The following is a 14,702-nucleotide window of genomic DNA, read 5'->3' as shown; positions in this document are numbered from 1 at the left end:
ATTTGTTATGGCAGCCCTAGAAAAGTAAGACAATAGCTAATCTATATTTATTTCAAGCTTGGCAGGTTGGCATAGTTCAAGGGAGCAAGCAGTTCACAGCAGTTTGGGGGGAGTAATATTTGGGGACAGGACGTTTACTTACTGGCAACTTGTGAGAAGGCAGAAGAAGGTCTTCCCTTTCTACCCAGGAGGGCATACATCCTTTTAAATTCCTCTACCTATGGCTCCATTAAAAGACAATCTTTACTGGATTCACTTATCTAGAGTGAAATTTTATTTCATAAAGATGTGCAGGTAAGGGTGGTTGCCCAAAGACAGCAAGCTTGTCTGGAAAGTGATTACAACTCCTTTCCAAATTTCACATGTTGATGTGTGATCGCGTGAAGCAGGCTGACTGGATCTCCTCTCCTTTCTGTGCTTCCCCTGGGACGTTCTGGTGTCCAGTGCATTCATGGTGCCTCTCACTGTGCAAATCCTTGTCCAGGTCGTACCCCAGCTCTCAGGCCACTTTCCATCATCAACACACCATCCATCTGTCCCACAGGCCACTCCCTCCAGGCCCTGTGCTCTTCTATGTGCCAGTGCATGGCAATAGATAACTTTCAGCTACGCTAAGTTGTGTTACTTCTCTCAGAGGCCACGAAGCCTTTAAGTCATAACTCGCAAGGGGAGGAGTGCTGGTGAACAGTATTGAAGGGGCTTTGGAGCCTGAAGTCAGGGGACTTATGTTCTTATATACATGAGATTTTTAGTCTAAGTTCAGCCACTAACAAGCTGTGAGACCTTGGAGTCCACATCTTTGACCCTCAGTTTCCTCAGTTCAATTCAACAAGTACTGAGCACCCACCGTGTATGCACTCATACATGGGAAGGAGGGATATGAAACAAAGACAGGAGCTCTGCTCTCCAAAGGCCGGAAGTCTGCTGGGGCTAACAGGTGCAAACAACTTACAGGGAAATTTGAGCTTGCAGGATGAAGAGCATTTTGGTTGGCAGAGAATGGAGGAGTATGGCATTCTAGAATGAGGAACTGGCATGGACAAAGGCCTGAAGCTACGTGGCAGGTGTGTCCATCTTGGAGAAGACTTCCCAGACAAGAATGACCCATTTGCTTCTCCAGCCTCTCACACCATGATTACTTGTACCTTGTTTCTTTTGTTTTTCCTCTAATTCAGATCTCAAGCCTCTTGCTAAGGAGTTTGGACTTGTTTCGGTAAGAAATGGCAAGTTCTGGAAGATTGTTTTTAAAAACTTTTTATAATGGAAAAATTTAATCATTTACCATACTGGAGAGAAGAGTATAATGAACCCCTATCTTCCCTTTGCTCAGTTTGCAGAATTATTAACTCACAATCATTTTTTTCTATAATACCGCCACTTTTTTTCTCATTTCCATAGAGTTTTGAAGCAAATCCTACGCATCGCTGCATTTCTTACGTAGATGTAACAGTATGTATCTCTAAAAGACAAGGACTTTTGTTGAAAACATAAGGGCTACATCATTATCATGCTGAAAATAACAACACCTTAACATCATCAAACATCTAGTCAATAATTAAATTCACAATTGTCTCATAAATGTCCTCATTTATTTTTAAAGTTTTGGTTTGATTCAGGATCCAGATAAGGTCCACAGTTGTCATTGGTTGCTATATCTCTTAAGTCTTTTTTAGTCTATAAATTCTGCCCTTACATCTATCTCTCAATCTATCTTTTTTTTTCCCTTGCAATTTATTTATTGAAGAAACCACGTTGTTTGTCCTATAGAGTTTCCCATAGTTTGGAGTTTGCTGATTTCATTCCTGCGGTGTTATTTAAATCTTCCTTGGTCCTCATATTTCCTGTGACTTGATTGTTGGATGTGGAGGCTTGATCAGATGTAGGTTCCTTTCAATGTGGCAAGACTATTTCACAGGGGATGGTATGTTCTCCCATCAGGAGATATAGTGTCTGGTTGTGTCATGTTTCATGATGTTGGCAGCCACCATGGTCAGTGCCAAGATCCACTAACTCATTAGATCATGCAACATGGTGATATTCTATGTCTACTGTGCCATCTTCACTTATTAGTTGCAATACTTGTATAGAGACATCATCTAATATTTAGTCACTCAGAGGTACACCTCATAAAATAAAGGCAAAATAAGATCAATCAATCAATCAATAAAGAATACTTAATTCTTTCTATTTATCTATTATTTTTCAAAATAATGTGTTGGTTTATTAGCATCCTCCAATGGAGATCAATGAAGTTTTGTGTTATCATTGTTTTGTTTTTGGTATCATCATGAACTCATGAAACTCATTGCAATTAGGCTTACTGATGCTTAAATTGTTCCATCTTTGGCCCGTGGGAGCCTCATTAAGTAGTTCTGAGTCCTTTTGACAGGAACCTGGTAGTCTTTGATAGCATCCTTGCTATATATTCCGGAGATATTCCAGATATTCCTTCCAAATGTCTAAGGCTCATCTTAGACATTTCCTAACCCAGACCTGGAATTAGTTACTTCTCCAAGGAACTTTCACTCCTTTTAGTGGAAATGGAATTTAACAACCACAATCTGAGCACCTGGAAGACTCTTAAGCAGATATAGGTCTGCTTCCCCTCCTTTGGATGGGAGCAGGCAATTTGGCCTGGCCAAAATGAGTCCTAAAAGAGTGGCCAAAGACTGTGAGAGGGGAAAGGGTGACCAGTGACCATTTAGGTCTGTTACACTGTTACTGTAACAGTCTAGGAAGAAATGATAAGGTTCTCAACCAGGGCTGTAGCAGTGGAGACGGGGAAGAGGATCAGCACTCGGAGAAATCTAGAGACTAAATTTACACAAGAGGATTTATCAACTGACTTGGCAGTTCAAGGCAGTAGGGGCTGAGGTGGGTAAAAGACAACAGAGCTGGATTCAAAGCCCAGCTCAGTCACTTACCAACTGTGTGATCTACATCTCATCACTTAACTTCTGAGACTCAGTGACCTGAACCACAAAATGGGAAGAGTACAGCCTATCCCACAGAGTTGTTGGGAGGATTAGATGAAGTTGCAGATGAAATGAACCTACTATAATGTGTGATATGTAATACAACTAAGAATTAAAAATATGAATGCCCCCCAACTTGTATAGTTTTATCTATATAATGAAAGAGTTGGCCAGATCACACCAAAGCCTCTTCCAGTCCTATCTGCTCCAGCCTTCCCTACTCCCACTTGCATTGTTCTCTGATAATGCCATGGAGTATTAATAATGGATCCTCTAGCATTTGCCTCAACCACATTTTATTGATTATTTTATTGAAAAGACAATATAACAAATTTAACGTTGCCAAAAGAAAAACAAATCGTATATTCTTCTGAGGGCTATTTTTATTATTTGATATTTAAGTTGGCAAATTCCATCTTAGAAAAACTTAGAATAATCTTTTAATTTAAAATTGCTCCCCTAAGTAACAAACACTGTTTGTTTTTAAGATATTAAAAACTAACAAAGTACCTTAACTACTGGTCAGTTAACTCAGAGCCTCTTAAAATACTGTCCAAGATGGTTGCTCCTGATCAATGATTTATGCAGCACTCTGGTTTTAGAAAATATTAAGTCAATCCCTTCCCAGAACTTTCCCTGTGCATTACGTCAGTGATGACCTGTAAACCTTTCTGAGATTATTTGCTTTTCTAAGATCTTATTTTTGAGGACTCTGTCAGAAGAATTTGCAAATCAAGATTTTAAGGATAGAAATAGCCATCTAGCAGTTACTATAGCCACATTAACTGTTGATAAAGAAGGATTAAAATGTTGATAACATCTTTACTTTTTCCATTGCGAAGGCAATATAAATTATTTAAAAAAATGTCAGGCAAGACAAAAAAAAGCATAAAAACTGAAACTGATCCAAAGCTCACTTGCCAGAGATAACCAGGGCATTCTTCTAAACCCTCTTCTCCACAGCCACACACATGAACACAATGTTTTCAGTATTTCCTCATAATATACATTTTATTCCGTAGCTGGCTTTTTCAATACACTGTGAAATATAAAGTTACAATATATTAGTTCAATATATTGTAACCATTTTTATCTGTCAGTACACAAACGAACATCCTCATTCTTTGAAGCAGTTGCTTAGTATTGCCCAGCTGAATAAATGTCCAGTGTATGCTAGTTTACCTGACTAGCACTTTATTGTTGGATATTTACATTGTTTCCAATGTATTAATATTTTAAAAGTTCTTAACCAAAACAAACAAACAAGACTGAATCAGATCTGGAAAGGTTATAGATACATTCTTGTCAATTTTGGTGTATGTTTATGGTTTCCATAATAAAAAAAACTCAGTGCTTGAGTGCCACTTTTAAAAACTGTTATAAAACAAGAGACAACTGTCACTTACTGATATTTAATTCTTTTTAACAAAAACTTGGCTGTAAATCTCTGAATCTCAAAAGCCACATCTCCCCTCTTTCTGATAACCCTCCAAACTGAAACTCTATTCTCAGTGATGCAGCAATTTTCGCTCCTTCAGCAGCCGCACCTGCCTTTGAGATTTTGGGTACCACATTGAGATTTTGGGTACCACAAGCCTTCTCTTGTCAATGTGTGTTCCTTTGCCTTCCACTGAGAACTCAGGCCCTGCTTTTCATTTCAATCAGGAAACATGGTACCTCCTATTGAGAAGAGGTGGGGGAACCGTGACCTGTCCTCCAGTGTCACACCCACAGCACCGGACACAGTTGCCTGTTGGTCAGTCTTCCAGCACAACATCAGGGTGACTCTCCTTTGCCACTCCTCTATTTACAGTCAACGCTGCTGCACTTCAAGAGGGTTGGGTGCCTTCCCATCTCAAGAATGAACAAATGGACCTCACCGAATCAGCAAGGCACGTGTTTGTAATATAACGTGTCATCTTTTCCCATCTTTGGTTTGTTTATAGGTTGCTCTTCAGATCGATATAATCTTAAGTTTTACTATTATCCCTAAGGCTTCAAGACAAGCCCGCTGTTATCTTTCAAGCTCATGTTCTTTCTGGTGACTGCTAAATAACTAAACGTTCCTATTTAAGCCAGAAAGTACCATGAGTATTTGCTGAATGATGAAGCTGGGTATGTGCCACCCTGGGTGATTTTTTTACCACCAGCCATGTCAAGGGGTGTTAGCCCCACAGGGTTGATAACAAGTGCTCACAGGATCCAGGTTTGATTTTAGTCAGGACTTCACGTCACTTCTGTCTATTGATTGGACTAAAACACAGTTCATATTTCAGAATCACCAAGGAAGGCAGAAGGCAGAAGCTGTAAGACCAAGAAAACTCCCATTCTGTTTTTCAGTTTGTTAGTGACTGACTTACACCCTCAACGTTCAGAGTGTTTGCTTAACTTTCTCAAACATTACTGGGAAATTACAAGTGTGCTTCCCTTAGATTCAAATCAATTTTTATCATCAGGCTATTTTTAGTTATTCAGAGAATTCTCAAAAATGTTCAAATAGTGGAGATAACTTTATCTTCTCTAGCTGAGCTCAAAGGTGACATTTTCTTAATTGGCCAGAAAGTTTAAGAAGTTTCAGCTATTTCAAAGTGATGTACCTGGGAAAAAAAAATGCCTACATTTTAAAAAGAAGTGTTTTATATGTGCATAGCTCAATGAAAAAGCTGAGTTTAAAGTTTAGCTTTTGTAACCCTCAATGAAAACTAAAAGCCTGGCAAATTTTTTTTTTCTTGTGAGGAAGATTAGCCCTGAGCTAACATCCGTTGCCAATCCTCCTCTTTTTGCTGAGGAAGATTGGCCCTGGGCTAACATCTGTGCCCATCTTCCTCTACTTTACATGGGATGCTGCCACAGCATGGCTTGACAAGTGGTGCGCAGGTCCACACCGGGATCCAAACCTGTGAACCCCAGGCCGCAGAAGCGGAGTGCATGAACTTAACCGCTATGCCACCGGGCCAGCCCCGACTCATTTTTTTAAAAAACTATTTAGAAACACTAGACATAAGCACCTGATAGTAAGCAAGTTTGCCAATGTCTCATTTTGGGGTGATCCAAGGCAAAATTTGAATTAAGTCTTCATTTTGCCAGCCCTTGAAAATGTTTTTTAAACAGTCAGTTCAACAAATATATTTTGAAGAACCCTAAGTGCCACACAGTATTTTGCACTAGGGATATCACAGCAAAAGAGAGGGACAAAATTCCTGGACAGCTGAGGGGTAAGGGATGGAGGCAGATAGACATTAAAGAGAAGGGGAGGCAAGAAGTGGATAAGGGGCACTGGAAATATGGTATTGGCAGGTGGAACAGATTGCAGTTTTAAAATGTTGGTCAGGGTAAGTCTCCTTGAGAAGGTGACATCTGAGCAAAGGTTTTAGGGAGGTGAGGGAATTAGCCATGTGGATATCTAAAGTATGATCCAGACAGGAGAACCAGCCACTGCATGCTGTAAGGAAGCCAGTGCGGCTGGTATAGGGTAAGCAAAGGAGAGGAAGAAGCCTAGGGTCAAGAATGGATGAGGTAGCATCTCATGCAGGTCTCGATGGTCACTTTAAGAAGAAGCCACTGCAGAGCTGTGAAAGGAGCAACGACATCATCTGACACATTTCCACTGGATCAACTCTTGCTATGTAAAGAACAGACCTTAGGAGGGAAAGGGTAAAAGCTGGTGGACCTGAGAGGAGGCCACTGCAGTATCCCAGGAGAAAGATGATGGCGGCCCACACCAGAGTGAGAGCAATGGAGGTGGAAGCCGTGTTTAAATTCTGGGTACACTATAAAGGTAGGGCAAACCAATTTTCTTGAAGGGTTGGATGAGGGGTGTTGAGAGAAAAAGAGACTCAAAGTTGACTCATGATTTTCATCGTGAGCAACTAGAAAGTTGGAGTTGCAGTTAATTGAGATGAAGAAGGCTTCAGGTGGAGACTCTTGGGGGAGGGAAGTCCACGAGTTCAGGTCAGATGTGTTGAATGTGAGATGACTATTAGATAGTCAACTACTGATTTTCTTCTGACCAAGTCAAAATTCATCATCCTCAAAGAATGTAAGTTCCCTGAGGGTAGAGTTTTGTCTATTTTGTTCACTGCTGTATCTCCAGAGCCTCGGACAGTGTTGAGCACATGTAGGTTCTCAATTAAATATTAATTTAACAAATATTTGCTAAGCACCCATTATGTGTCTTGCTCTGTTCTGGGGATACAGCAGGGACAAAATGGCTAAAATTTCTGCTCTTATGTACCTTACAATCTAGTAGTGAAAGTCAGACAAGCAAGTAAGTAAAAATAAATCTTCTACCTGTTGGTGTACCTGCTTAATACCCATTTGTTGAATGTTTACTCATATGGCACTTGATGTGCATTATCATAACCTTACAAGGGAAGAAACTGAGATCCCAGAGATGGCGTTCCATGCCAGTCTGTCTTACTCCAAAGCCGCCTTATACCATGCTGCTTCTCATATGAAGTAACACAAATCCCATCCTCACCTGAAAAATACGAAAAATTTTCATTCCTAGCAGCAGCATCAAGGGGGTGCTTTGGTCTTTAGTAGCCCCAAATAATTTTAATTATCCCTTCCATCCAGTCATCTGATATTCTGTCAGTTTCATGCAACATACCACCCTCAACCTCTCCCATAGATCTCATGCAGAAATTTTGAAATAGCTTCGGCATCTTCTGACTGTCCATTTCTTACCCAGTTTCACACATAATTTGATATCGCATTTCCTTCCTCACCAACATTTCCTAGAATGTAAATGATGAATGATCATTTATCCTCAAAAACGGATAATTCTTTCTCCTTCACAGACCTGTCTGAACAGCTCTTCAAAAAGGAGAAGTCCAGAGAGAAGAGTCCTCCCTCTTCTTGAATGCTGTCTCCATCACCATTGTAATTTTTAAGACAAAACATCTAGGGTTCCCATTGGTTGGGTGATGGCTGTTTTCACCTTGATGTTGTCTCTCATGCAGCAGATCCATCAACAGCAAGAATTCCCATGACTGGCAGAGGATGTGATCCACCAATAACTTGCCTGTTTTCCCAGGGCAAGAAAGAGACATTTGGTCCTTTAGATTTCTTTAGGACCCTCTGATGAACAACTGGGCATGGAGACCCTGTCATGTTGTAATTCTGAGATGTACTGAAATCCTCTCATAATATGACATCTTACATTAACTCAATAGCATGATTGAAGTCTTAAACATTTCCCTAAACACATATAGACAGTGCATTGTAGATTTTGCATAGTGAATAAAGAGAGCATCCTTTTATCCTTACAATAATTGTTATTGTTCTTCCTAAAGAATCCAAATTACAGTACAAAGCAAGAATCATATACATAGTGTGAAGTTTTTAACAATCAAATAAATGTTCAATGCCAGTAAAACGGAATCTGTCTGCCATCCATCTATGGGATCACAAAAGCTTTTCCAATGGAAACTGAAAAGATTTCATAACGGGCAGACAGCACCAATAACAATCCATCATGGACACAATAGTGGGTGAATAAACTCTGTCAATAATGCAGTTATGCCTCTGGACTACACAAAGCTGGCAAGAATATCACAATTCAAAAGATAAAATATATCTTAATAACCCCATATACGGAAATACAATGTGTTCTAACCAGTGGGAAGTCTGAATGATAGATTTACATTTACAATCATGGCCAAAAAAAGCAAAAATATCAAACAAAACCTTCTCTCCTCCAATTCTTTTCCTGTTCAACAGCTGCACTCAAGTTCTCCTGTCCTTGCTTCCTCCCTGATGGAAAAGAAAATCGGGCGGCAGAATTTGGACTGTAAGTAGAAGATACTATCATCAAAGTTGTATTCCACCATGCATCTCATTTTGTATTGAATAGACATGTTCTCTAAATATCACACCTGGCAACCTCCCCCCAATTTTTTTCCACTTACCATTACCTATTCACAGATCTTGCCTTAGGTATAAAAGGCACAAATTTCCACCACAGTTCAATTGCTTAAAGGATTTTTTTTTCTGATTTGCCTTGAAATTCTGTCTAATATGCTGCTTCAGGCTCTATATAGCCACAGCTTTCAAGTGATACCAACAGCCCTATCCTGCAGGAACTATGTAAACCTTACATAATTAATATTTGTGAGATGTATTAAGATCCTGGCACAGAAGAGAACATTGAAATCCAAAGCTATTCTATAACTTTCTTTTTTAATCGGCTTCCAGCTGGGTTCTAGAAGGTTTCTAGTTGCAGCTCCTATGCAAGAACATTGCTACCATTTAAAATATACTGTTTTTTATAAAGAAAAGGTCACAAGGGGGTCAGGTAATGTAGCCTCAGGCAGGCTACAGAAATCCCACCAATTGTTCAGAAACACACAACAGTGCACAGTTAATGGATAAGCAATCAGATTCAAAATGTTTCATTGGAGAGCTGCCTCTGAATCCTAATCCTTGTAGTTGCTATCCACAAGAGAGATGCTCTGAAATCCCCTTGTCTTCCCATGAACAGATTGTTACTATCGAAATGGTGCAGGGCAACTAAAGCCGGGTGAGGCAGGGTTCAAACTAAAGTTAATCCTATATCAAACCCATTGCATAGATGAACCACAGATGAAAGGTAGGATTTCTAAATAAAATACAGGATGCCCAGTTAAATTTCAATTCAAGATAAACAACAAAGAATCATTCAGTTTAAGTATGTCCCAAGTATTGTGTGCGACGTACTTAGAATTCACTGTTTACTTAAAATCCAAATTGGACTGGGCAATGTGCACTTTTATTTGCCAAATCTGGCCACACTAGACAAAGGAAAATTAAAATAGCTTATTCTCAATTGACATTAGACCATCCTGCACCAATGAAAAACACAAATGAAAAGAATTATATAATTGTCTATTTTGTTTTAATAATTTATATTACTTATAAAATGGCAAAGGCCTCAAGGTTTCTAGACAACATTAAAAAAGGTAAAAGAAATGGGCTATGCTGGTGTAAAGGATTATGATGAACACTGACAGATCCCCTCATTGGAAAATCTGATGTTACATCAGTCCCTGACATTTAAATAATTTAAGCTGTGGCTTAAAAAAGTAATGCTATGAACTACATACACAAATCAGTCTTATCTTATAGTCACCCTGCTTGCGCATTAACTGGATAACCTATTAGCCCTGCATTTCCAAGTAAAAATCAATCATTGCATAAGGCACACATTCACTACTTGCCCATCTCCTTTTAGAACTGCCGCTGTCTTCTAAATGAAACATTAATTTTTCCAAGCAACTTTTTCATTCAATATCTTATCAAAAAATTAAATATTTGATTCCTAAACTAATATGTCCAATTTCAGTGACAGATACTTCCAAAAGGAAGTAAACTATTGTAAATGCTATGGCAAGATTCCTTTCATTGGGGTGTTAAGACAGCCAATTCCTTTTGAATATATTTTTCAAATGTCCTTTTCCATTGTTTTCAGTGGATAGCTAACCCCCACCCCCACAAGGAAAATTATTGCTTAAGAAAGTCTGCTCAAACAGTATATATACTTGGCCAATATTTTCCTTATAAAAACACAAGCTCAATTAGACCAGGTCCAAATGCTCAAGTTAAGTTAGAGATCTGGCCATTATTGATGGTTTTGGGTTCTGGAGAGAGCCATTCTGGATCATTCAGACACCATAGGCTGCCTTTTCCTAAGTTGTTTGATCTGAATTATACAAAATTTGTGGCTCTGGGAACCTGACCTTAAGGTTGAGCTGAGTCGGGCCCTTGAAATACACCAGTTTGCAAAAGACTTTGTGGAAGAAATAAAGTCCTTGGTGAGACTTTATTTCTATTTGTTACTGAGCATTTTTTAGACTGTTGTGCTAAATCTGAGCTGGCACATTATTAACCTTTTCAAATTAGGCATTTTGTAGGCTCAGCTGAATATTTTCTTAATTTGCACATCAGGGTTTGCCAGAACAGCTGGCACTGTGCTGGAATAGTAGCTGAGATCTTTGATTTACATGGTCCAAGCGCAAACATATAAACTCTGCTTTTGGAGAGAGGACCTGACCAGTGCTGAATATAGTAAACTATTCATAAGAATAAAAGCGACAACAATGGGTGACACATACTGTTTACTATGTCCCAGGCACTATACGTATATGCAGTGGTTTAACACTTATGGGGTTTTGTTCTCCCAATTTTGTAGGTAGGAAAACTCTGAGCGGTTAAGTTACTTGCCCTAAATTACACAATCAGTAAGTAGTAAAACTTAGCTTTGTGCGTAGGCAATCTAGCTACAGAATCGACGTGCCACGCTGCAACACTACCTCAGTAAATGTATCAGATAGCAATGAAGGGCAGGTTTCATGTGAAGGATGTGTCACTTCTTTCACTATGACACAGACTTCAGGGCAACCTTGCTGTTCCTGCAAATGTGTGTGCATTTTTGGTTTAATTTTAATACGTTTATGATAAGATTTATGATAAGGCTTTACAATGCTTACAATAAGGCCCTGACATATATCAGGACCTGTAGTAAGAACAGAGCCGTAATGTGTAGGGAGGGGTCATCCTAGATGTTAGTCATTCTAGATGTTAGTCACCTGGAGAAGAGCTATATGACAGGCCCAGAACACAGATAGCATCTCTAGCTGGGTGGCAGACTGTAATCTAGCTCTCCCTAACTTCATCACCAAGGGGCTAAGAGGTCAGCCTGGGTAATGGGACGGAGTGTATTACTCTCCCTGGGAGGAGACCAGGAAATGCTATGTATACATTGAGTGAATTTATTAAGCTAAAAAAACTCCCCTGCCAAACCCCATTCCTGGCTCAAGAAAGTATCACCTTAAGAGATTTACAGAAATTTTCCTGAAGCCTCTAAAGCTGGAGGGGTAAAAAAACAAAAAAACAAAAAAAAAGAAGAAAAGACATAACTGCCTGGTGAAACTAACTAGAGCTTTGCCAAGGGAGCTCCAGGATGAGCCACTGAAACATGCATGCCACTTTCATTTCAAGAACCCTCACCTCTCTCTCCTTTACCAACACATCTATTTCTATTTTAGAAAAATGACATTTTAGTTTCTGAAAATACCCTTCTTTGGGAAGCAAAAAAATCTCATGAGGTATTTATGCCAATTTTTATATTATTTTCCTAACAACTTATTGCAAGGAGCTCTGACAACACACTGACCCCCAAAGAGATTCCTTCAGAGGCACAAACGTCAGAGGGAAGGAGGAAGCTTCACGATTTGGGAGATGTACATAGAAACCTAACTATGTCTTCCAGGGTCAGAGGAGCCCCAGAACCGAGAGGCTGTAATCTTCTTGGCTCTGGCCCTGACACACGTGTGCATGGATGGGGATGAGGCTCCCCGACCGGTCCCTGAGCCAGCAGCCCCCTCACTGCGGTGGGCGAGGGCAATATTCCCGCCCCCGGAATAGCGGGGCTAAACTGGAAAACTGACCAAGGAAAAAAAAATCTTGAGCTTCTTAGAAAAAAATGGTACAATACACTGCCTGGTAGGATTAATCCGGGTATTGCCTACTGCGAGAGCTGTTAAAAAAATAAAAATAAAAAAGACAAGCCACGAAATAATATTAGCACAAATCCCCCTACTGGCTCACTCGGGGTTTTCTGAGCCCTGAGTCTTATGAAAAGATTTCTAGAGAGGAGACAGTAAAGGCACCTTTCATGGCATTTCCTAAACATTTCTTGCTTCGAGGATTACGGGAATGGCCACACATGGCAATCCCGGGGCTTGGGACGCGGCTGTTCCACCTGCTGGGATCCAGGCGCTCCCAGCCCGGCCGAGGATGCGCAGCCCAAACCGCCCGAGAGTGTTCGGGAACGGTCTGCCGACGCGCCTCCAAATCGTGCGGATACCATAGCGAAAACGGAGTTTTCTCAGACGTTCAGCAAGTAGCCTCAAGTTGGGAAACTTTCCCTCAAAACTGCATTATCCTTTGTGAGCTGCGAGGAAACCCTTAGCTTCTTTTCAAGACATTGTAACGACTTGTGTCCACAATTACGGGAACCCAAGCAATTCAGGAGGAAAAAAATACACGGACTGCAAGCATGAATCAAATCGGCTGTGTGGCTTTGGAACATTCTTATCTAAACATGAGTGTCTGCGCACTCGGGCTACTTTTTCTACCGGCGCCGTATCCAGTCAGTTGTCCCTTGTCGGGTTGCATTTTCTGGAAAAACTAGATATCCCAACTCCAGCCTCAAAGCATTGCTCTGAATTTGTCTCCAGCCCCCACCAAGCCGACCTCAATCCTCTTGCTCCTTTCTCCCCAGCCCCCTGCCAGAGGCGGCCGTCGCCGTCGGTTCCCGAGACCCGCTAGGTGCGCATGGGAAAGCCGTCCCTGGGCAGTTTCGTATGTCTGTGGGAGGGGGGCACAAGGGGATGCTAGTTTTAGCCAAGTTAACAATTTCTGCCGTGGCACGCATTTTTGGAGGGCTCTGAGCCACAGGATAGAACTGCAAACTCCCAGCGGTGATCGAGAGCTTGAGCTGGGTCGGGGCAGCTGCCCTTGTGACTGTTAGGGTCCCATGGTCCCCAAGCGTAACTAGGAAAGGGGGCAGGAGACCAGAGACCGCCAAGTCTCGGGGAACGCAAACCAGCCCCGCCAGGCGCCCAGCCACTGCTTAAAGCCTTCCCAGATGCGGTTCTCCCGCTTCTCCCGCGTTTTCATCCCTCCCCGGGGCCAACCGCGACAGGAAGTCTGGTGTTCGACTCCGGCAGGGTGTGTTCGGAGACCTCAGAAGCCTGGAGTCGCAGTCAGTGTCGCCCACCCAGGGTTCGAACGCATCGCGCGCAGCCACCTGTTCCACAAAGCCCAGAGTTTGTGCAGGGCGCGGGCTGCGGCAGGAAGAACCCTGCCATCCCCCTGGTCCGGCACGGCCCAGTATCTCCAACGGCGCACGTCACCCCAAATCCAAGTGCGCACATACCTTCGCGCAACCCCAGAGGCTCGCACCACTCTGGCCACCCGCTCGCAGCGACTTACTTCCCGGTCTCCCCACTTCAGCCCCGGCACCAGCGCTGGCCGCCGGGGCCCAGACCGTGCCCGACCCCTCTGGGAGGATGGCGTCCCAAAATACCTGCTGTGAAGATGCAGAGAGCGAAGAGAGTCTTGCAGACCATGGTACCCTGGTGCTCGATGCCGAGCCGGACGCGGGCGGCGCGGGAGTTTGCCGGGACTGGCGGAGCGCACTGGGCGCGGACGGCTCCTCCTCTGCCCGGCTGGCTGCGCTGGGAACCGGGAGGCACGGACGGCTCGGGCGGCGCGCGGGGAAGCGAGGCGAACGCGGCGCGGCTCCGTCAGCTGCGTGTCCTCCGGCGCCCGGCGCGCTTCTGCTCCATCCCAGCCGCCCGAACCCGGGCCGCCTCCGCCACCGCGCCTGCAGCCGACAAACCCCTCCCACCCGGGCCCCGCGGCGATGACAAGGCCACCCCCTGGCCTACCCTCTCCCGGCTCTCAGGTCCCGGGAGCCCCGGCCCAGGGCGGCCTCTGCTGGACAGTCAGGGCGCGAGATCCGAGTTTTGACTGGGTCCAGCAAATGTTTGGAGCGTCGAACATGATGCTGGAACTAAGGGGATGCAAAAAGCGTGAGCAGATCTCTCCCCTTATCACAGCTTTTCTTACATGAGCTTACAACCGTTAAACAGGTGACCATATGCCATCTTAGGCGTCACCACGAAGCCAAGACCCCACCATTGTAAGGGAGCGTACACATTTCTTTCCAAGTACGAAAAA

The 14,702-nt window shown here is 42.7% G+C and overlaps 1 protein-coding gene across 1 annotated transcript in view; it reads right to left on the bottom strand.

Annotated features, from left to right (window-relative positions):
- The window catches only part of PARM1 (prostate androgen-regulated mucin-like protein 1), a 97,901-nt gene extending 83,656 nt beyond the window's left edge, over positions 1-14,245 (bottom strand). Inside the window, exon 1 of the mRNA XM_058547265.1 lies at positions 14,047-14,245. Within this exon, the coding sequence (XP_058403248.1) occupies positions 14,047-14,089 (43 nt within the window). The 5' untranslated portion in view covers positions 14,090-14,245. The remainder of the gene's footprint in view (positions 1-14,046) is intronic.
- Positions 14,246-14,702: the final 457 nt, after the last annotated feature.

Source organism: Diceros bicornis, chromosome 8 (assembly GCF_020826845.1).
Source record: "Diceros bicornis minor isolate mBicDic1 chromosome 8, mDicBic1.mat.cur, whole genome shotgun sequence".
Taxonomy (NCBI): Eukaryota; Metazoa; Chordata; class Mammalia; order Perissodactyla; family Rhinocerotidae; genus Diceros; species Diceros bicornis.
This window is presented reverse-complemented; position numbering and strand designations above follow the sequence as displayed.